Source organism: Dipteris shenzhenensis, chromosome 31 (assembly GCF_047967505.1).
Source record: "Dipteris shenzhenensis isolate YYH24624 ecotype China chromosome 31, Dip_SZ_1.0, whole genome shotgun sequence".
Classification (NCBI taxonomy): domain Eukaryota; kingdom Viridiplantae; phylum Streptophyta; class Polypodiopsida; order Gleicheniales; family Dipteridaceae; genus Dipteris; species Dipteris shenzhenensis.
In genome coordinates, this window is record NC_141626.1 from 30,444,397 (window position 1) to 30,466,137 (window position 21,741).

At 43.6% G+C, this 21,741-nt stretch overlaps 1 protein-coding gene across 3 annotated transcripts in view; it reads left to right on the forward strand.

Moving 5' to 3' along the window:
• LOC147881325 (protein ACCUMULATION AND REPLICATION OF CHLOROPLASTS 3, chloroplastic-like) overlaps positions 1-21,741 on the forward strand; it is a 177,545-nt gene that overhangs the window by 91,061 nt on the left and 64,743 nt on the right. For all 3 annotated transcript variants that reach the window (XM_087370128.1, XM_087370129.1, XM_087370130.1), the window contains exon 5: positions 18,944-18,992. In XM_087370128.1, coding sequence (XP_087226254.1) covers positions 18,944-18,992 — 49 coding nt within the window. The remainder of the gene's footprint in view (positions 1-18,943; positions 18,993-21,741) is intronic.

The window sequence follows — 21,741 nt, forward strand, 5'->3', positions numbered from 1 at the left end:
CCCTCCTTTACCTTGTTACATTTCTAGCCAATAAATATATTTATCCCTTAGTGACATAAGGGCATGGGTCAGATTTTGACAAGTGTCCCCTCTCAAAAATCACGTTTCTTTGAGAATTGGAAAAGGCAAGAGTCTTCCTTTGCGATCTATGTACAAATGGTCATTTCAATTGTGTTGAAGGAGCGATTTCTCCTTGCTAGCGGCCTACATCGACACCCAAGGACAGTGTGGTGTGCAGGATTAATATTTCCTTCTCGCCAATGGCCCGCATCGACACACAAAGACAATGTTTGTGAGATGGTATCCAGCATCACTAGTTGGAACATCTGGGCCACCCATTGCAGTTTGGTGATGGGAGGCCAGCAGGTTCCCTCAGCAACCAACCTCGTTGCCAAATGGGCAGAAAATTATCGTATACCTTGTGCACCATATGGGAGCGAGGGATGATGGATTCTAGGAAGAGACATTAAAGGTCATGGAGCGAAGCATTCGCTGGTCCTATTGTCCCCCACCCTAGTTTGTTGGCCCTTGTTTTAGAGATTCCCTAGGCAATGAGCTGTGTTCTCTGAACAGCTTGGTCGACAGCCAGCTCCCTTTCATTCCATGATGAGCACCACAGCTGATTTATATGTTGGTTTTTTTCAGAAGCATCAATAGAAAGTTATTTTTTTACTTAGGAAAAAAAGACGACCATCATGCCTTTTGAGGCATGGTATGATAGGAAACCCAAATTCGACTACTTTAGAGTGTTTGGATGCTTAGCCTATGCATATGTGCCTTAACAGATGGTTTTTGAATGTTTTTTAAATAAATGGAGTAAGTATATTGGTGTCTCCTTGGCCTAAATTAGAGCAATTTAAACTTATGGAAAGAATGCCTTCATATGGTAGATACTTCCACCACCCTAAATGGATATAAGGAAGGTTCCCTATGACTGATAATTTTCAAATTTTGTTCAAATACAAAGAAACACTATATGTAATGTGGGTGGACTACCCATGTGTACACTTAGCTTTTACACTAATGGAGAAAGAAAGAAAGAAAGAAAGTTTATTAAAGTCCTCGGAAGACTGATGGGTCTATGAGACTGTGACGATGGGTCTATGAGACTGTGAAAAAAACCTGATACAAATCCAGCTGGAGGGGTGGAGCTACTGACCGAGCATCCACACCCATACAAAAGTGGAAAAGCTGTATCCTACATAGTCACATGAAAACAATAATAATAATCATCTACAGCATCACCATCATCAACTGCTGTCATAATACAGAATGAATTGTGCTCAAAGGACAATGTGGCTCCTCTCCTCATCAGGTGCGAGGGTGATAGCATGAAATCAGATATGGAGTGCTGTCATTCCCTGTAGATGCAGTCCTTAGCGCTCTCTTGGTCACGGCTCTACGTCTGATGAGGGCGACTATCACAGTTGTCGGTCTGGCTCCCACTTTGAACATGGAGGGAATGTCCCCAAGTGTAATCTGTGCATCAACCCTCTGCCTGCGCTGCCGTGTCATTGGCTCTGGGTCATGATCATGTCTGAGACTTGTAGAGTGGGCATTTATGTGGTTCGGCTGAAAGAACTCAGTGATCATCCTTTGAGAAGAGTCCATCGGGGTCTGCTCCTCATGTCTCTGAGAGCGGAGTAGGTGCTAACGATGCCTAACTGCCTCATGAATGAATGCGGCCAAGCATCTCTGATCTATAAAAGAGAGAAATTGGGATAACAGCCCAGAATAGACAATAAAAACGTCCCGTGATCTCATAGTAAACATGGCATTTGAAGGTGAAAATGTTCCTCCGATTCAACCTCTTGTAGGCTACATAGGTATATATGCGCCTCTCCCTGATAGACCCTCTGCTTAGCAACTCTCAATGTGGAGTCTATGTGACGAGACCCGAAACTACCCAATCGAGATCCTCAACGAATGGGGTAAGTGAACCTGTGTATACCTTGGTGGGTCAATAAACCCTTCATCTGAGAGATGTCGGCAGTGATCTCTGTAGAAGCTAAGCTTCACTGGGAGCTCAGCCGGTGCCAACCAGGTTCGGAATGTGTGTAGCTATAAAGGATCCTGACGTATGACCTGGTTGACCTCATGATACTGGAGTGGGGAGAAAATGTTGTACTACTAGAAAAGAGGAAGTCTATCCATATGTGACCCAAGTCGCTCAAACCACCCCACTATGTGTGCATACCAGCATCTCTGGTGACCTCCCGTTGATAGCGCCATGGAGGAGGACAATGCTAGCCACGGTAGTCTACTGCGTCTAGAAGCTCGATCTCCGTATGCCCTAATTGGATACAAGTAGGTAATAACCTGAAAAGTTGCATCAAGCTGAAATTGTGAAGATCCAGACTCAGCTTGAATGATGTAATGAGGGGCTGACGGCTTACTGCGAATCATCCGTGATAGCATAAGAACCTATAGTTGCTCCACATGGGTCCACTCCATATCTTACACCCAACAAGGCCTGCCATACATCTCTGCCGGTCGAACCAAGGAGTCAAACAGTAGACATTTGGTCTGAGGGTCCTAAAAATGTGAATGGAAGCACTGCCACTCCAATTTGGTTAACGAGGCATACCCTCTGCTCAGGCGAGCCTGCATCACTGGTCTCATGGTGAAAATGGGTCCGGAAAAGATAACCCCTAGGTAGGTATAATGATGAAACAATCTCTACCGGTGATTTGTCAAAAGTAAATCTCTCTCGATGCATCATGACCTGAGATGTATTCAAGATCATGACCTTGGTTTTACCAAGGTTGACCTTCAAATCATGCGATTGATAGGAAGACTGTAGTGCATCGAGGTGTCTATACAGCCCCTCGACGGAGGACGATAGAAAGACTATAGTGCATCGAGCTGTCTATATAGCCCCTCTACTGAGGACGATAGGAGTATTACATCATCTACGTAAAGCAATATCTGAATCAGAGTGCTAGCAAGAGAGCATCCAGCCCCCTTTTATGTCTGCATGATTGCCTCAAGCTCATCGATGTAAAGGCCAAACAAGGTGGGTAATAAAGGACATCCTTGTTTGACCCCAATCGGTACTGGAAATCTCGTGTGTCCACCCAGCTCCTATCCGGACTCTGCTTGAGACTCTCTTGTAAAGTGCCATAACTGCCCAAATAACCTCTTGGTCATACCCTAAGTCATGCAAGCGCCTGATGAGAGGCGGTGGGTCCTAGGAACGGTGTCAAAGGCTTTGTAGAAATCCACAAAGCAACAATAAACCCTCTGTCTTTGTGCCCTCATCTCCTCAATGATACATTTGAGCACGAGGATGTGGTCCATGGTCCCATGATCATGTTGGAACCCTGCTTGTTCATATGCTCTAAGCCCCCGCATCTCTGCGAATCGAATGATGTCAACATCAAGCACGGATGCATAAACCTTGGACCTATAGTTCCTTGGGTTCATTGCATCCCCTACCTTGTGGATAGGTGAGATAGTGTTAAGAGTCCAAGTCCATGGAAAGCCAAGGCAAATGGTTTCATTAAATAGCTTTACCAGGATCGCGGCGGGTGCTTCCCTTTTCCGAGCCTAAAACCTCGAGCTTCGAGCTTGCATTGCTAAGATAACAGAAAAAAACAACCACCCAAACTATTCTTTCTTGGAAAAAGGGTGAAATATATGTCCTTTGAAGGAATTACTCAACCATGTGTAATGTACTTTGAAGGAGGTACTCAACCTTGGAAAAACGGTGAAATATATGTCCTTTGAAGGAAGTACTCAACGATGCGCAATGTGAGTCTTGAAGTCTTGAAGTCTTACCCAAGTGCAAGAGGAGTGCGAGAGTCACTCTTTACTATTGTAATTATCATAGGATGTCTCTGGAACAAGATGAGTCCTAAACTCAAATCACGTACTCAAATTTTTGTGTGTGTACACTTTTTTTCGGGGTGAAATCTTTGATTGATTATATTATATGAGTAGCAACCTCAAAATAAGGTGCTACAATTACATAAACTGAAAATTTCAGTATATGCCAAAAAGACCTCATGATCTATGCAGCGGGTCTGTAAGCAATAAAAGAAAGATTGCTGCAGAGAACACCTAAAAAAGCCAAACAGAGAGAAAGTAGGATCACCAAAGACTTTAGAATTCCTATATGTCCATAAAGTCCATAGTGCCTAGTAGCGAACCCAAACGAAGAAAAGATGAAACTCTGGTTGGATGCATGAAACCCAAATAGCCAAAAGAACTTCCCAAACGGAACACATGGGAATCTCGCTCGCGGGCGCTATCGAAGCATATCAAAAAACTCACGAAAGCACGGACAATGCCAAAACAAGTAAGGCACAGTCTCCGAAGAAGCAGAACATCTATGGCAAAGTGCAGGAGCAATCTGTCGATGAGCAAATAGCTGTCCAAATGGAAACACTCCCAAAAGAACTCGCCAAAAGAAAACCTGTTGCCGAAGCAGTACGTTATAGGCCCAAAGTTGCTATAATCTTTTCCTCCACCACTTGGCTGGGCGATGCATTCGCCAAATAGAATCACCTCTCTCTGAAACCCAAGGTTGAGGCAAAAAGATTTTATACAATGCAGGTACAGTAATCTGAGATAGCCTCAAAGGACGAGAAGAGGACCTTGGAGAAGTCAAAGTCCAATCTTCTAGCCGGTCGTGGAGTTCCAAAGGAGGAATCGGAACAAAAGGCGAAAGCATAGAAGTAATTTGTCGCCACAAAGGACGATAATGAGAGCCCAATCCATATGTAGTGGTTGCTAGAGAAAAGGGGAGCACAGTACCAGCATCATCTATAACATCAGCAACCGAGGTGATGCCTTTAAACGAGACAAAGTAGGAATGTCGAGGTTCCTGTAAAGCCAAGGGAGGCTGAAAGACTTTCGACCAGTGAATGCTTTCAGCTCTCAAAGAATTCCCAAGCAAAGATTGCCGTCCATTCCATTTCAGATGAGAAAGAACATGCTTCCAGTCAAGAAGCAAGTGGGGGACAAAAGGGCAGCCAGGCAAAGTGCCATCAGTGCAGCCAAAAAAAAAATCTCAGCGATCGAGTTGCCAATGACCAAACGCAGAAATACTGATATGAGTGGCCAGAGTCCTAATCATAAGAGCCCAAGGCTGATCACCTTGTAGAAATTGCAGCAATATTTTCTCCCTATGGGCAAGAATATGCACATGAATATCCGTGATGTTCAATCCACCATGCATCTTGGGAGAACAAATGTGATGCATCGAAAGCAGCCTGAGACTTTTTCTGCCATGTTTGGATCGCTAGAAGATTTCCGTAAAGACAGACATGAAAGATGTAAGATCTGCCTTAGTGAACATGATCAATGGCAAGTAAAATTGAATATATGCCACAAGGATGGACTGCACGATTCGAAGATGAACGTGCAAAGGCCAGGTTGCCAATTTCCAATACTCAAGCTTTTTCCGTAGCCAAAACCCAATCAGTTTGTTGTCGGCGAGTGAGTTCCCACCCCAAAGGGTAACCAAGATGACAAACAAACCGAGTGGGTGGAATGATATTCCTGGGCCATAATAGACTATGCGAGTCTTTGGAATGCAAAGGGAGTAGCTTCGACTTCTGAAAATGAACATGAATACCAGCTGCCAAACCATAAACATAGAGGGCCTGCATGAAGGCACCAAGATCGTGGGGCGTATTCTTCGGGGTAAAGAAAGAATCATCAGCATAAGCTTGAGCAACCATGCTGCGATTAGCATCCAATTCCAAGCCATGAAGTGATCCTGTAGCCACAAGATGATCAATATATTGCAGCATAGGATGCGTAGCAATGGCATACAGTATAGCACTGAGAGGGCATCCCTGGTAGACCGAACAACGAAGAGTCCACTCATCAGAGATCCCTAGAAAGAATGGAAACCGCATTGCTATCTCTGTAAAGCCAGTAAATAACTTGCTGCATTTTTTGTCCAAGCCCCAAAGCTCGCATAGTTTGTGAGATGAAATCCCATTGAACTATGTCGAAGGCTTTTGCACTATCTACCTGCAAGAGTAGAATATTCTGCTGCATGTATTTGGCATATTCAATCCCAATAGAAGCATTGGCAATGTTATTTGTGATATGGCGACGTGGAACAAAGCCATATTGGGAGGGATGCAACCCATCATGCAAATAATTTTTAATCCGATCAACCACCATTTTGGCAATGATCTTGTAAATGACTGGCATGAGTGTGATTGGCCTCCAATCACCAAGTGAATCACATAGCTGCTTTTTTGGAATCAGCTTGAGAAGACCCTTTTTCCATGACACAAGCATCTGTTGATTTTGCCATGATGTATGTACCATTTGCAGCAAGGTGAATTTAAGAAGATCCCAAAATGCAAGAAAAAATTCAACAGTGAGACCATCCCATCCTGGAGATTTCCATCTGCCACAATCTCAGTGCATCAAACAATTCCCTTTCAGTGAAGGGATGTTCAAGTTCCAAAGCCTGAGCATCAGACAGAATTGGATGAATATGCTGCAAAAGAAGCTGACGTGCAGACACGACCCGAGGAGAAAGAGTATCCAGATGCCCAAAGTGAGTGGAGAAGTGCTGCACACATAAATCAGCAAGCTCTGAACGAGATGTTGACCAAGAGCTGCTCTGAATGAGATGTTGACCAAGAGCCATCAAGGATCCGGATCCGACGGATATTGGCAGCCTATCTTTTGTAGTGTAAACTCTTAAAAAATTGCTTGGAAGAGCAACGTTTATCCAAAAATGCCCGTTTTTTGGATCGATTTTCCCATTTAGCAAGCATTCTGTTATCATTGGATTGAAGAGAGAATTCAGCCTGACATAAGAGCATGCTTTCCACTGAAGACAAAAATCGAAGATGAGCAAGCTCAATCGAACTCTGACAAGTAAATTTGGCATGTGCTACAGTCTCCCTTGTGGCTTGCATATAGGATTTGCCATAATCTCGAATAACTGCTTGCATCCGAGCAACAAAAGCCTGCCAGGCATAATCCAAACCAATGTGTATCTGACGAGAGAGAGGTTGAATAGCATCAGAGATCAAGGCTTTAAAGTCAGCATGCTCCAGATAACTATTATTAATCAGCAAAAGCCTTCGGCAAGGCAATCTGTGAGTGGGAAATTCATATAAGGAAAGCCTCAACTAAAGAGGAGCATGATCCGAATGTGTGAAAGCATGATCAACCCAAATTTGACAAGTAAAGGCATCACAATGCTGTGGATCAATCTGATACCATCTGTCCAAGCATGCCCGATAAGAAGATTGAGCATTATGATGAAAGGTATAGCCCGGAAGCATGGGTTGTAATTCTTTCCAGAGATCAACCAGGCGCAACTGAAGCAAGAAATCAGACCATGCCTGTGTTTCAGAAGACAACATATGCATGTGGCCTGAGGTGTTGTCACCCGATTATTAAAGTCACCACAAATGAAGGCATGTTGTCGCCATGGATAAGTATGCATGGCAGCCCAGATCAAAGCTCTATCAGGAGAAGATTGGGGGGCATAAACCGATGCAAATTAACAAATTTTCGCTTGAACAAGGCATTGAACAATAATCCATCTACCATGGCGATCATTGAGAGCCACAACAGGTTGAAGGTCGTGCTTTACCAAAACAGCCACACCAGGAAAGGAGTGCTCTCCAGCATAGAAGATATCATAACCAGCAAAATGGCCTATCTGACCAGCATACATGGTACATATGCTGATTATGCTCTCGCAAAGCAACTATATCAGGCTGCAATTGCCTGATATACATCCAGACCAGCTTCCATCTGCGACCATCGCACATTCTCTGTACGTTGAGAGTAACACACTTCAGATGTCAAGCATATTTACAGTTATGGGACAGGTATGTACAGCAACTAACGGGCTGTCTACGTCTGCATTTCCACCTCAATGTCCGGGCCTCTGCCTTGGGATGAAGCATCAGCCTGAGGAGAGGACAAAACTGCAGCAACTTCTTCTTTAGGAAACAAGGTCTGATTTGCAGTCACAGCAGTCAGGTCAAGCCAACACCAGAGTTTTCAACAGGTGTTTTCTCATGAGAGGATGCACCACTCCAAGTCCGAGAAGGCAAAGGTCGCCTGGGGGAGATCACTTTGTGAGGAGTTTACCATCCATCAGTCAAGAAAATTTTCCCCTTTCCCTGAGGTGGAGAGGACAATGGCACAGGAAAAGAAGCATTACCATTTGAGACAGCTGGGGCTTTGCCTTTGTCTTGAACAGAGAAAAATTGTTTGACCCCTTTGTTTTGTACCATAGAAGAGGCATTTGCATTCTTATTCAAAGGCTGAACCATTTCAGCTTGCACTGGCATCCGTGGAGCTCGGGAAGGGCATTGTGAAGCCATGTGCCCAAATTGCTTGCATTCAAAGCAAGCACCTACAAACAGCCCGACTTGAGCTTGTAAAAGGCACTCCCCATGGAAACATTATACACAATAACTGAATATGAAGCTGGAGTGGGATGATCCGTATCCCACAAAATGCAGAAGTGATTCGAATTTCCATTGGGTCGCAGTGGACATACCACCTTACCGAGGGAAGCTGCAATTTTAGGTAGAAGAGAAGACAAGCATTGAGGAAAATCCACAATTCTATTCAAACAAGGTGACGATGCCAAATCAATGCCTAATAATCCCGGGTGGGAGACCAGGGCAGGACATGGACTATTTGGTGGCCATAGAAGAGAGGAGAGTTTTGTGTGTGTGTACACACACACACTTAGCACCCGCTTTGCTAGCAAGGGGGTTTATTAACCCTTGAAACCCCTCTTGTTGGGCTTTATCATCATGACTTATTGACACACACACACACTTAGCACACTTAGCACCCACTTTGCTAGCAAAGGGGTTTATTAACCCTTGAAACCCCTCTTGTTGGGCTTTATCATCATGACTTGTATTGGTTGGGTGGATGAACCCTTTGTCACCCCTTTTTCCAATGAAAGGGATGTTGAACACTTCATTAAGCTTGTAGTGGCAAGGGCACTTTATGAGCCTACTAGAATGTACTAATGGTAGGATATGTTTCACCATGAAATCCTTGGTAGCATAACATCAAGGGAAATAATTGTAATGCACATGAGTTTCTTGGAATCCAATGGTTATAGGAAATGCGTTCTCTTAGATGGATGCCACCATGACCCCTTTCACACTAACAAAAGAGCGCAATGCACCATGTATATGCTATCTATCTTTTTCATTATGTATATACTTAGCACACCATGTATATACTTAGTGCACCATGCATAGACTCATATTTGGAATGTAACTCTAGCCCTTTCTTTGTGTTGGGAGGTAATTTTTTTCCTATAAGATTATTTTTACCATTTGGTTGGATAGATTTTTATAAATATATCTTTTCACATCTCATCAATCTGAGCTACGGTTTGAGAGTTATGACCATTTTTATTTCTCATCACATCTCCATTGACCCTTTCATTTGCAAAAGGATACTTGAAGGATGGAAAGACTTAATTTTGATTTCATGGCTAGATAGAACAAAAACAAAACATATTTTTTCTTTATTCAAAAACTTACTTTTGATTGCACGGTTAGATAGAGCACAAAAATTCCATCTTTTTTTCTTCTTACAGAATGTCATTCCAAGCTACAGTTTGAGAGTTATGACCATTTCTTCACCATCATCACATCTCCATGGACTCTTTTTCTAAGGGTCTTGGAAGGATTAAAGGTATTATTTTTAACTACATAGTTAGACGGAGCACAAAAATTACATCAATTTTTCTTTTTATAGCTCAGCAATCCAAGCTACGATTTGAGAGTTATGACCCATTTTTTACGTTCATCACATCTCTGTGGACCCTTTCGCTAAAGAAAGGGTCCTAGGAGGATGCAAAGACTTACTTTTGATTGCATGGTTAGATAGAGCACAAAATTTCCATCTTTTTTTCTTTTTACAACTCATCAATCCGAGCTACGGTTTGAGAGTTATGACCATTTCTTCACTAGCATCACATCTCCATGGACCCTTTCTCTGGTGAAAGGGTCTTAGAAGGATGAAAAATATTATTTTTAACCGCATGGTTAGATGGAGCACAAAAATTACATCACTTTCCTTTTTATAGCTCAACAATCCGAGCTACGGTTTGAGAGTTATGACCCATTTTTTACGTTCATCACGTCTCTATGGACCCTTTCGCCAAAGAAAGGGTCCTAGAAGGATGCAAAAACTACTTTTGATTGCATGGTTAGATAGTGCACAAAAATTCCATCTTAATAGCTCGTCAATCCAAGCTACGGTTTGAGAGTTATGACCATTTTTTCACCATCATCACATCTCCATGGACCCTTTCTCTAGCGAAAGGGTCTTAGAAGGATGAAAAATATTAGTTTTAACAGCATGGTTAGACGGAGCACAAAAATTATATCTCATCATTCCGAGCTATGGTTTCAAAGTTATGACCATTTTTTCACCACCGTCATGTCTTGCATTGTTAGATGGATCACAAAAATTATATCACTTTTTCTTTTTATATCTCACCAAATCCGAGCTACGGTTTGAGGCTCATCACATATCCATGGACCCTTTCACTGGCGAAAGGGTCCTAGAAGGATGCAAAATACTACTTTTGACTACATCTTGGCTAAGAAAAAAATGTCTCCTCGGATCCTTTCAAAAAAAATTGTTGCCCAAAGAGTGAATAAACTAAAATTTCATAAGTTTTATAGGCTCTTTAGTAAAAAATAAGTATTCAAATTTCGGATGCATTCAAATTGAAAATAATAAATGAATTTCGGTCTTTTAAAAGCCCATGAGATTGGATGAAAGAGTCCTATGAGCATTTTTTTGTTGCATTCGAATAAAAAATAACTCAATAAATTTACTTCTTAAAATGGTCCAAGTGAATCTTTACTAGTGAAAGGGTCCCATGAGCAATTCCTTTTTAATAATATGAGGCATAATGCAACAAAAAAAGCATAAAGGACCTTTTGCTGACCAAATGGTCCTATGGTATTTTTTCAAACCAAACTTGATTTAATTTCGTGAGGCTCAATACAATAAAGAAAAAGTCCAAGAGACCCTTGGGCCAACAAAAGGATCCTATGGGTGTATTAAAGACCTTAAGTTAAGATCAACTCTCTATGTAGTACTAGCCCTTCTCCATTGCAACTTGCGCCGCTTCTCTTTTGGAGCATCCACTTCACACCCTCTTCACACCCCCTTTTGACCTTCACCTCATCATCTCCCCTCCATTAAGGGGAGGTATGATAAATGGAGGTGACCTTTCAAAAACCATGGAAAGTTATCATGATGATGGTTAACAAAAGTGCTCATAACTCTCTAACCATAGCTTGGATCGACGAGATGTAAAAATAAAATGTGATGTACTTTTTGTGTTGTCTCTAACTATGTACTCAAAAATAAAATTTGGCATCTTTCTAGGACCCTTTCACTAGCAAAAGGTTTCATGGAGACGTGATGATGTTCATAACTCTCAAACTATAGCTTAGATTGATGAACTATAAAAAGGACAAATGATGTATTTATAAAACTCTATCCAGCCAAATGATCAATATAATTTTATTAAAAAAATTATACTGCATTTTCTAATAAGAGTGGAGGTAAGAGGACTTCAACTAGCCAAGCTGTTGGAGTCGAGAGATTTAGTAGGACACATGAAGAGATTCTCCATGATATTGAGGGGGAAGACCAACATTATGATGAGGAGGAGAGCAAAGCCTAAAGTATGTAGATGATAGTGAGACAGGTGGGGATCACATTGGTTTGGAGGCCAATGATGCCAACTTTGAATTGTCAAGTGGGGGAGATATCATTAGCAAGTGGAGGGTTTTTAGTTCAATTAATATCCTTGAATACCCTTACACATACCAATCATTCGTTCAAGGTTTAGGTGGTATGTAGTAGTCCTTAAGGTGTGTGGGGACTCCATACTCTAGGATACATCTCTAATGTTATGTTTTAATGCTATTTTCAATTGATCTATGTAGTGGTTAGAATTGCATGTTGTCGGAAATACTTTGACTATGATATGTTTGCTTGTTTTTGAAGCATGGATATGCTCATGACTATAATATGCAGCTTTACATCTTTGGTATATGTGTAGGCCATCTTCTCTCGGTTCTAGTGATGCCCTATGGGCCCTGGTATGTGCCTTGTAGGCATAGTTATAGGCACTTTAGTGTTTTAGTGCCTTTTATGCCACATAGGATATTTAGTCCTATGTGACACCTAGGACACTTAGTCCTAGGGTCTACCTTCAAGTACCTAGTACTTTCATTTCTCTAATACAGTCGACGTGATGGTTCATCTCTCTCGACTCTTGTACTTGTTCCCACGCTCACCGCACCTACAGTGGTATCAGAGCGCTACTGGACCTGTTCCCTTGCCTCTAGATCTGCATTGCTCACAGCCTTCAACAACTTCAGTTGCGCTCCATCCGTATAATCTGTACGATTGTACAGACTTTCATACGAATCACATACAGATCCTAAGCTTTGCTGTCCAGCTATGCTCCTTGTTGCTCTGCCCGTCGCTTCTTCCTACGTATCTGCGCCGTACAACAGCACCTACTCCGTACAACTGTATGTGCACCGCACAATGGTATCTACGTCGTACAACGGTACATGTGCAGTAACTCCTCCGTACAAGGTACATGTCTTTCGTACAAGTGTACTTGCACCGTACCTGCTCCGTACAAGTTCATCTGCTTCGTTCCTATTTTGTACGATCTTCCATACGGTTATACTTGCAGATCAGCCGTACACATGTACTTGTAGAACAGCTGACCGTACAGCTTGTACTTGCTCCGGGTGTTCCGTACAATTTCGCACGTGCGAATCTATCTACAGACTTTTACAATTTGGGGCTTTTGCAGGCCATTGGCAAATTTGGGGCGTTCGGTTGTTGTCACTTCCTTTGGTTGCAATTTCTTGCAAGACATTGGAGCTTTGGGATTTGGTCTGTAATTTCTTGTTTAGATTGCAGTACATTGGGTCAGATTGCAGGACATTGAGTCACATTTGCAGGACATCGGGCCAGTTTGCAATACATTGGGTCACATTTGCAAAAAATCTCAGCAAAATTTGGGTCTTTTTTGTATTTGCCCTCTTTTTGGCCTCTTTGCCCTCATTAAATTTGGGGGGTTTGCCAGATTTGTTGTTTTTGCAGTGAACATTGCCTAACATAGTCACATTTGGGTCAAATTTGCATTTGCCCTTTGAATTGGGCTGAAAATTTGTGACATTTACTTGCAGACATTTGCTGTCATTTTTGGACAGCCAGCTCTTTGCAGTGATAGCCTTGAGGCTTTTGTGTTTTCAGGTCTTTTCTTTTTAGGGTATCCCATTTGCAATGGCTGGCAACAATCATGATCTATTTGGCATTCTTCGTGAAGATGATAAGTTGGATGGCACCAACTATCCGATGTGGTCTTATCTCATGAAACATATTCTTGTTGCAAGGCATTTTTGGAATATTGTTTCTGGGATTGATCTGAGGCCAGCCAATGCTATAGTGGCTGCCCCTACTGCTGGTCCCTCTGCACAGGGTATTCCTCCTGATGCTTTATCCTCTAGCACCCCTGCTGCTGCTCCTCCGACTCAGGAACAATCAAGATGGGATGCAAGAGATGCAAATGCACATTCCTGTATTGTTTTATCATGCAAGAGAATCATTATCCCACACATCCGGTCTTGCAGGACAGCAAAAAAACTCGTCTTGTTGCAAAAGGGTATGCCCAACAACAAGGCATTGATTTTGAGGAGACCTTTGCTCCCACTTCCAAGATTACTACTATTAGATGTGTCATTGCGATTGCAGCCCATCACCATTGGCAAGTGCACCCGCTTGACATCAAGACTGCCTTTCTTCATGGGATCTGCGGGAAGAAGTTTATGACACAACCTCCTGGCTTTGAGGTTGTTAATTCTGAAAACAAGGTATGACACTCTTTATGTCCATGGGAGTGGATCTAATTTTTTAGTGCTGATTTTATATGTGGATGAAATGCTAATCACGGGCCCATATACTTAGCATATTGGAGCTTTCAAGGCTGATTTGCAGCAAGCTTTTGAATTGTCAGGCATGGGACAGCTACACTATTATTTGGGCATTCAGTTTGCTCATGTTGAGGGGGGTATCATGATGTCACAGTCCAAGTATATTGGACAGCTCCTTGATCGTTTTCAGTTAGGGGATTGCAAGCCAATCTCTACTCTAGTGGATCCTGGCTTCAAATTTTCAGCTCATGATGGGAGCTCAGCATGTGATATCACTCTTTACCAGCAGGCTGTTGGATGTCTCATTTACTTATGTCACACCAAACCTGACTTATAATATGTAGTATCCAGCTCAGCAGGTTCATGCACATGCCCAGTTCACAGCATTGGCAGGTAGTGAAAAGAGTCATCAGATATTTTAGAGGCACTCAGGATTTAGCCCTCTTCTATGGTGATCAGAGTTCACTTACCATGCATGCTTACACGGATAGTGACTGGGCAGGTTGTTCTGACACCAGAGTTTCACATACCGGCAATTGTTTTTTGCTTGGCAGTTCATGTATCTCTTGGCTTAGCAAGAAGCAACCAACAGTTGCCACATCTAGCTGTGAGGCTGAGTACAGGGCAGCCTTCACTGCTACAGTAGAGTGTGTTTGGCTTCGACAGTTACTTATAGATCTTGGTATTCGCCAGACATCCTCCACTATGGTCTACACTGGCAGCCACAGTGCTTTGGCCATTGCGCGTAATCCAATGTTTCATGTGCGTACCAAGCACATTGAAGTTCACTATCATTATGTTCGAGAGCGGTTGTCAGCAGGAGACATAGACTTGTCCTACCTTCCCACAGAGGACAACATAGCAGATATGTTTATAAAGGCACTTCCTTGTTCCAAGTTTGAAGTCTTCCGACAGGCTCTACACTTGGTTTCCTTTGTTACATGATCTGACATACCTTGTACATTCATAGGTGGCTATATCCTTTTGGATGAACATGTGCCACCATGACGAGAAAATACTAGGTATTCTGAGACGTTTCCAGAATACTTCAGCCCATACCATGGAGGGGGGTTGGTAGGCTATCTTCTCCCGGTTCTAGTGATGCCCTATGGGCCCTGGTATGTGCCTTGTAGGCATAGTTATAGGTAGTTTAGTGTTTTAGTGCCTTTTATGCCACATAGGACATTTAGTCCTATGTGACACCTAGGACACTTAGTCCTAGGGTCTACCTTCAAGTACCTAGTACTTTCATCTCTCTAATACAGTTGACATGACGGTTCATCTCTCTCGACTCTTGTACTTGCTCCCACGCTCACCGCACCTACAATATGCTTGAAGGAATGTACTTGTGATATGACAAGAATAACACCATATTTGTAGTGTTTTGTGGTTTGTGGTTTGGATGCACATTCTATGTTCGTATTGTATTTTTGGTGCTACGTGGTTGGTAAGTATGTGTGCCAACTTTGGAGACAAACCTAGAGGGTATGGGGTGGATGCATCAAAAGGGTGCACGACACCACTTCTCTAGGAAAGGGTATATCATGAAAGGTCATTGGAATCAAGCTCGGAACTATAAGCTCGTGGGTTTGAACTCGGGAAAAAATCATACTCGATCAAGGCGAGGAACATAGACCCTCATGATCGCTCAGCTATTATGAAGCTTCATCACCACATCCTTAACACCCCCCTCAGTGAAGAGTGTACATGAAAAGTAGGGCGAGGTATGTGTGATAGGTCAGGAGCGGGCTGACCCAGGATCTCATATAATGTGCGTGCGTAGTCATGCCAAACTCTAGTATCAGTGAGGGGTGAAGGGGGCTGTCTCTCTAGAAATCGCCGCTAAAAGTATTTGGAGTTATTACTAAACAAAATGTCGAGTAATTCCTCCTCGTTTCGGCGGATAAACTCCTTTTTCTTTATGCGAACCAATCGATGATACTTGCGTATCTTGTCAGGTTTGGTCGGAAGATTATGTTTAGTCTCGAGTATGAGTTGGCGGCATAAAGCCTTACACTCATCATCATGCCAAGTGTTGCAAGGAATGGTTCCCAATGGTGGTGGGCGAGTAGTGTGAGGGAAGGCGTGAAGTGCAACCTCACGGAGTGAACGGGTGATTAGGGCAGCACGATCCTCTAGTAGGGAAATTGAGTCAATATATGTGAGTAGAGTATAAAGGCGTGCATAGTATAAAGACTACGATTGAAATGTATATCCTGATAGTGATGTGGGTGATCGGAGGAGTGAAGTGTATAGCGAGGCGGGGTTTAGAGACATGGAAGAAGAGATAGGTGTGGTCAGCCCCAGGGGGTAGTGGTGCGACGGGAAAGTCAATGATGCAGGAGGAAAAAAGCAAGGGATCCCATGATGTAGTCAACAACGCTGGACCCCCTTCCATGAGGGAAGCAAGTAAAACCACCCGAGGATGACCATTTGTCAAGACCATTGTAAATAATGAGATCATGCATCTTGCTCAGCTCAAGCGATGCCTGACCATAAGAAGTGACTGGGGCCCACCTGTCTGCTAAGACTCGCAACAAACTTGCATCCTCTAGGTCAATATCTGGTAACATAATAGAGTCATCTCTGAAGTCAAGGAGTGACACCTGCCATGCTCCTGTCCTCACGTTGAAGTCCCCAACTAGAAGGACTTCCCCGTGACTCCAGAAATCAACGATTTCCTGATAGAAAGCGGCAAATGGTGATGTCTCAGTCTCCTCTCGGACATCTCGGGCAAAGTGTGTGGTCTCGGGGGGAGAGTAGCATATTACAATGAACAAATTCTGGTTGTCTGTGTGTCGAATCCAGATCCAGAGGAACCTAGAGTGTAAGTCTGTCTTCTCTACTGAAATGGCCCCCAAGAGACAAGTCCTATAGAGAACTGCTACTCCATGGACCCTCATACTCCTCTAGTGTCCCTTGTCTCATCTCTGTAAGCTACCTCCCAGGTATAGCCACCAACCACGGGTAGAGGATGCTCTGGACTTTGATGTGTCACTGTATAGAAGACTATGTCAAGACCTGTATAGGATTCCGAGAAGTTCCGTTGTTCCGACAATAAGGTACTATTACATTTCCAATAAGGTCTCGGATATCTGAATCCCATAGACCCTACCCCCTATGTGGGAGAGGGGCCCTGTGCCCGACGGGGACATAAAGAGTCCTCCATCTCGTACTACTGCCCACTTCCAATCCTTCCGGGCTTGATCTCACTGCCTCTCCTCTACTTATAAGGTGGTGAGATCCTCATCCATGGAGATCGATGGGTGGTCTTGTAGGATGGATCTACATCGTAAAGCCGCTAGTCACGCTTGTGCATCATGAAACACAATATTTTACATTTAATTGTTTTCACTTGCATATATATATGAGATGAGTGATCATTGAGCAATAGTTGTAGATTTTGAGAATACTTTTTGTAATTCTTTTATGATAGAAGTGTAAAATTATTTGCGTTTGCAAGTGCAACTTGAAAAAGTACTGCTCTTGATCAAACATTGAAATAAATTAACACTTTGTCAGTACGATGTACATTTTCGGCTTTCTTCTTCGCATTCTCCACACCTCGCTTCCATATGGTTGCAAGATATAGATGATATCATGCCAAATTCCGGCAAGGGTTGCCTTTGGCTGAGTCTCTTGCCCGCCCGTGACACTATTACATTAAGCCACCCAAATGTGCTAAGCATTGATGCTAGCAATCGCCTCCCAGATGTCATTCTCCGGCGAGGTGAGCTGCCATCTCATTAGTGGAGAGGCATCAAGGGTGTGTCCTAGCTAGTGATTTGCTCACTATCGGCCAATGAAGTCACCTCAATGGAGAAGGCCTGCCTCCCCTCTATTAGCTGCCAGCCACCATTCTCTTGTTGAAAAATCGTGCGTACCTTGGCTAGGATCCTAAGGGATCCCAATCAAATCCTGTGAGCCAAAGGCAGCTTCATAAGGAGTGCGCTATCATCTCCAGACCCCTTGTCGCGTAGCACCGACACGTCCCATCCCTCCACATTTGTATCAGCCAAGGGCTGCTGGGTAGGCCTCCATGGGCCAAAAGCCAGAAAAATTAGGAGATTTTCCTTGTGCGGAGGCTGGTCCAAAGTCGGGAACAAAATTGGGAGATAAGTTTTTTGGGGATCTGCTGCTCCACCTAGTGACACTCCTTTGATGGGCTCCATGGTGAGGCCTCCAAGTGGCATCGCCTACCGCCCCACATTGTGTAGGAAAAGAATGTTTTCTCCTCTATCCTGTCAGAATTCCCCACTCGGGAAGGCTAAAACCAGTCCTCGGGATCTCCCTGGATGGGCAGCCCTCCCAAAGCCACAAACGCCCTTGAAAGAAAGCCTCCCTTAGGGGAGTCGGATTAATAAAATCCTCTTTAAAGATAAAAACAATTTGACTTGATCTATGTTGATGTTAGCATGCCACATTATCATTGGCATCTGCCTTGGTTATGCAAGCTTCTTCTTAATCTTATGCTGTGTATACCATTTGGATCTACACCACTGTTGGTCAAGGTGAATTGAAAAGCTTTGCATGATGGAAAAATTAAGGTTCCTCTTATCCTTGCAATTAATCAGATATGATTGCTTCTCTAGCACTTCTCAGTAGTCAAATATGACATCTATGACAGTTCTTTGATCCTTTGTGGTGCTTAAGAAGCATTCACTGTGTGTTTTTACCTCCTTTGGGTTTAATCTCTCAAAAATGAGACTGCAAGGAAACAATCATTTATACTGTCGAAGAAAGTATACGAAGGCAACAGGGTGAATAGTATATTGGAGTCTTACATTCCATTGCAATTGATGTTTTTTTAAATCATACCACTAATAACATTGCAACTTGTGTTTATCAGATATTTATTCTCATCTAAAGTGTAATCATTTATAGTATTTGTTCATGGCCATTAAAAGTTTCATCTTCATCTTCAATTTCTGACAGAATATTGAACTTTTGTGACCCTCCCTCTCATTTCTTTTCTTATGTGGTGGCAGATAGAGGCGCTTACTGCACATTTAATGGAGCACACAGACCTGAGCTTTGGTGAGCAAATTATTTACTTTCTGCCATCTTTATTTCCTCCCCATGAAAGAGGCTTCTATCAAGTATAAGAAGAGGAAAAGAGAAGAAACTCAAATCAGAAATAGATCATGCAGAGTATGAGAATGTGGTGGTAAAGTACTACCTACAGAGTCTGAACAGATAAAAAACTCAATGAATATCAAAACTGTGGCTAGAATACCACATCAAGCCCGTGATGGTCTCAAAAAAGAAAGGGCAGCCTCTCCACTCTCTGAGAAAAACTGTCCTGGTCGAAGCTGACCTAGAAAAACCCTGCATCCTAGAACAAATAGCCATGAGAGTGTGGATAGTATCTGCCCAAATGCAGGCCAAGGTATGAGCTGGGACCTGGGTGCTATCAATAGCCTCTATACATGTAGATCACCAAATGTGCCAAGTAGTGATGCTCGCTATGGTCTCCTTGGAAGTGTCCACTAAAGCATGTGTGGGCCTGACTGAGGACGAGGGACAACCTGAAGTTTGCAAAACTGCACACCTTGGGGCTGGACCGAGATAGTTCAAGAGGAGTCCTGGATCTTATAAAGATTTGATGCCTGGTATCTCAAGCAATGAAGAAAGAGGAGGAAAATCTGTGCAGCAGATCTGCAATCCCATTACTAATGATTTTGGCCTGTCTGCACTCTCAAAGATAGTGCGAAGAGACTTAGCAGCTGAAGAGCACTGAAGACAAGAGGGATCTGTGTAAAAAATACTCCACTGATTCACTGAAGCCAAGAAAGAGAGAGAACACCAAAGCCTCCTCCAAAAGATCTCTGAATATCCAAGGTGATCTAAAAGCTCTCCCAATGATGAGCTCTGGAAGGTCTTCAACCTAAGGCAATGATTTGAAACTTCGTGGCATTACTTACTGTAAAGTCAAAAAAGGGAAGACCCTGTTTGTGATTGTTTGCTACAATCTACCCCACCCACACGGATCCCATTGAAGAAACTTTATGGGGACACCCCCAAAAAGCCAAAGGCTCCAAGTATTAAGAGGGATATATTGCCTTCGCTAGATTTTTTATATGCAGTACTAAAAAGTGTGATCAGCCTCTGCTAATTTGTCGAATTCCTTCACTTCCCCTTGAGGATGAGATCTATGAGACCCTCAATAAGGTGAAGCAAGCACAACACCAAAGTCCCAAATGCTCTTTTGAGCTGTAGAGCAGAAGTGATATGGTGACCAATATCCCCCAAGAAAGTAATGGGAAACAGGGGTTTATCCATTTCAGCCTGTACACTTACCTTGTGAAGGGCAAGTAAAGCAGTCCTGTATTCCAAGTTGGTGAAAGGTGCATCAATTGAGATCCTCATACATTGTTTCACCAACATTGTGATTGTCTGCCAGACACTCAAATGGGCTCTATCTTTGTCAGTCGTGTCCGGATCTATAGTGAGGAGGGAAGTAAAAAAGTCAGAAGCAATATGCATGATTGCAAGACCCCGTCGTAGTCAATCATGTGAGAAACACTTCCTCTACCAAGTCTAGGACCAATAGTAGAGAAACTGTGTTTATTCACTCTTCCTCCTATTTGAACCTAGAAGGACTTTTGTTGCATGATATGAATGCTCAGCTCTACTATCTATGAGAGTCTGTTGCTGAGTGCGTGTTGCAAGAAGGTGCTCTTGGACATAGGAATCTAAGGCCTTTTTTGTGTAGGCCATTCTATTGGCTATCCATAGGTGCCACTCATTTCTTGGTATGTGCCTTGTAGGCCTAGTTACAGTCAATTAGGTTAGTAATACATGTGCTTTTTTGTCTTCTCTCCTTCATTTTTGAGCTTCCATTGCTTGCCCTAGCCTACAGTGGTATCACAGTCGATCGGGAATCCATTCCCTCAGCCATTGACGGCTTTTCCAAGCTGTTTGGCAGGCTCTTTCATCCATGGATAGGGTGGGCTGCTCTCGGAGAGCGGCTCGAGTCAGAGTGTCGCTAGTCGAGCATGTGAATCTCTGAAGCGAATGACTAAGGGCTGCTCTCGGTTGGGGTCTCTCCCAACACGCCATGCTCCCTTTATGCCATGGTCGGAGACCCCTGTGGTGGTGGTCACAAAGGTGATCGCCTTCTCCATGGGCGTTGTAGTGGTGCTAGTGCTGTCTCGCATGATCCCTCGTATCCGAATGTTAAGGGCCTTCGAAGCCCTCTGTTGCTGTTCCTGTATGGCGGCTGAAACGGTTGCCTTTGCAGGCTCCCGTTTCGCTACATCCACCCACCTAGTCGTCTTTGCTATAGCCGACTGTATCGTGGCTATCTGTGCCTCCATCTCTGTGACTGGGGTCCCTCTAGGCGCTGCTCTCAGGGTTCCGAGCTCCTCTCGAAGCTGTGTGATGTTGTGTCTGAGCCCCTAGATAAGGGTGCCATGCTCGTGTATAATGCGGGCTTGCCCTTGGGTGTATCGGGCCTGCTCCTGAGTGTAATGTGTCAACTCTGCCTGACGGGCCCGGATGTTGTGTATCTCCTGGTGGGGGCCTAAGATATCCTGGTCCAAGTGGGAGCTGGATCTCGAGAGGGGTTAGAATGAAGGTGGGCTGCTAAGGTTGTACTGAGGGTGGGGACAGCGTGATCTGGGCGGGGGAGTGGTATGTAGGAGTAGCGAGGCCGGACGAGGTGATGAAAGATGGCTGAGTGAGAGGTAGAGGGGATACGAGGGAAAAGTACTGTGGAGCCGTGGCCGGTTAGGTTAGTGGTGGGGCTACTGGAGAGGAGACCTGTGATGATGATGCAGGAGAG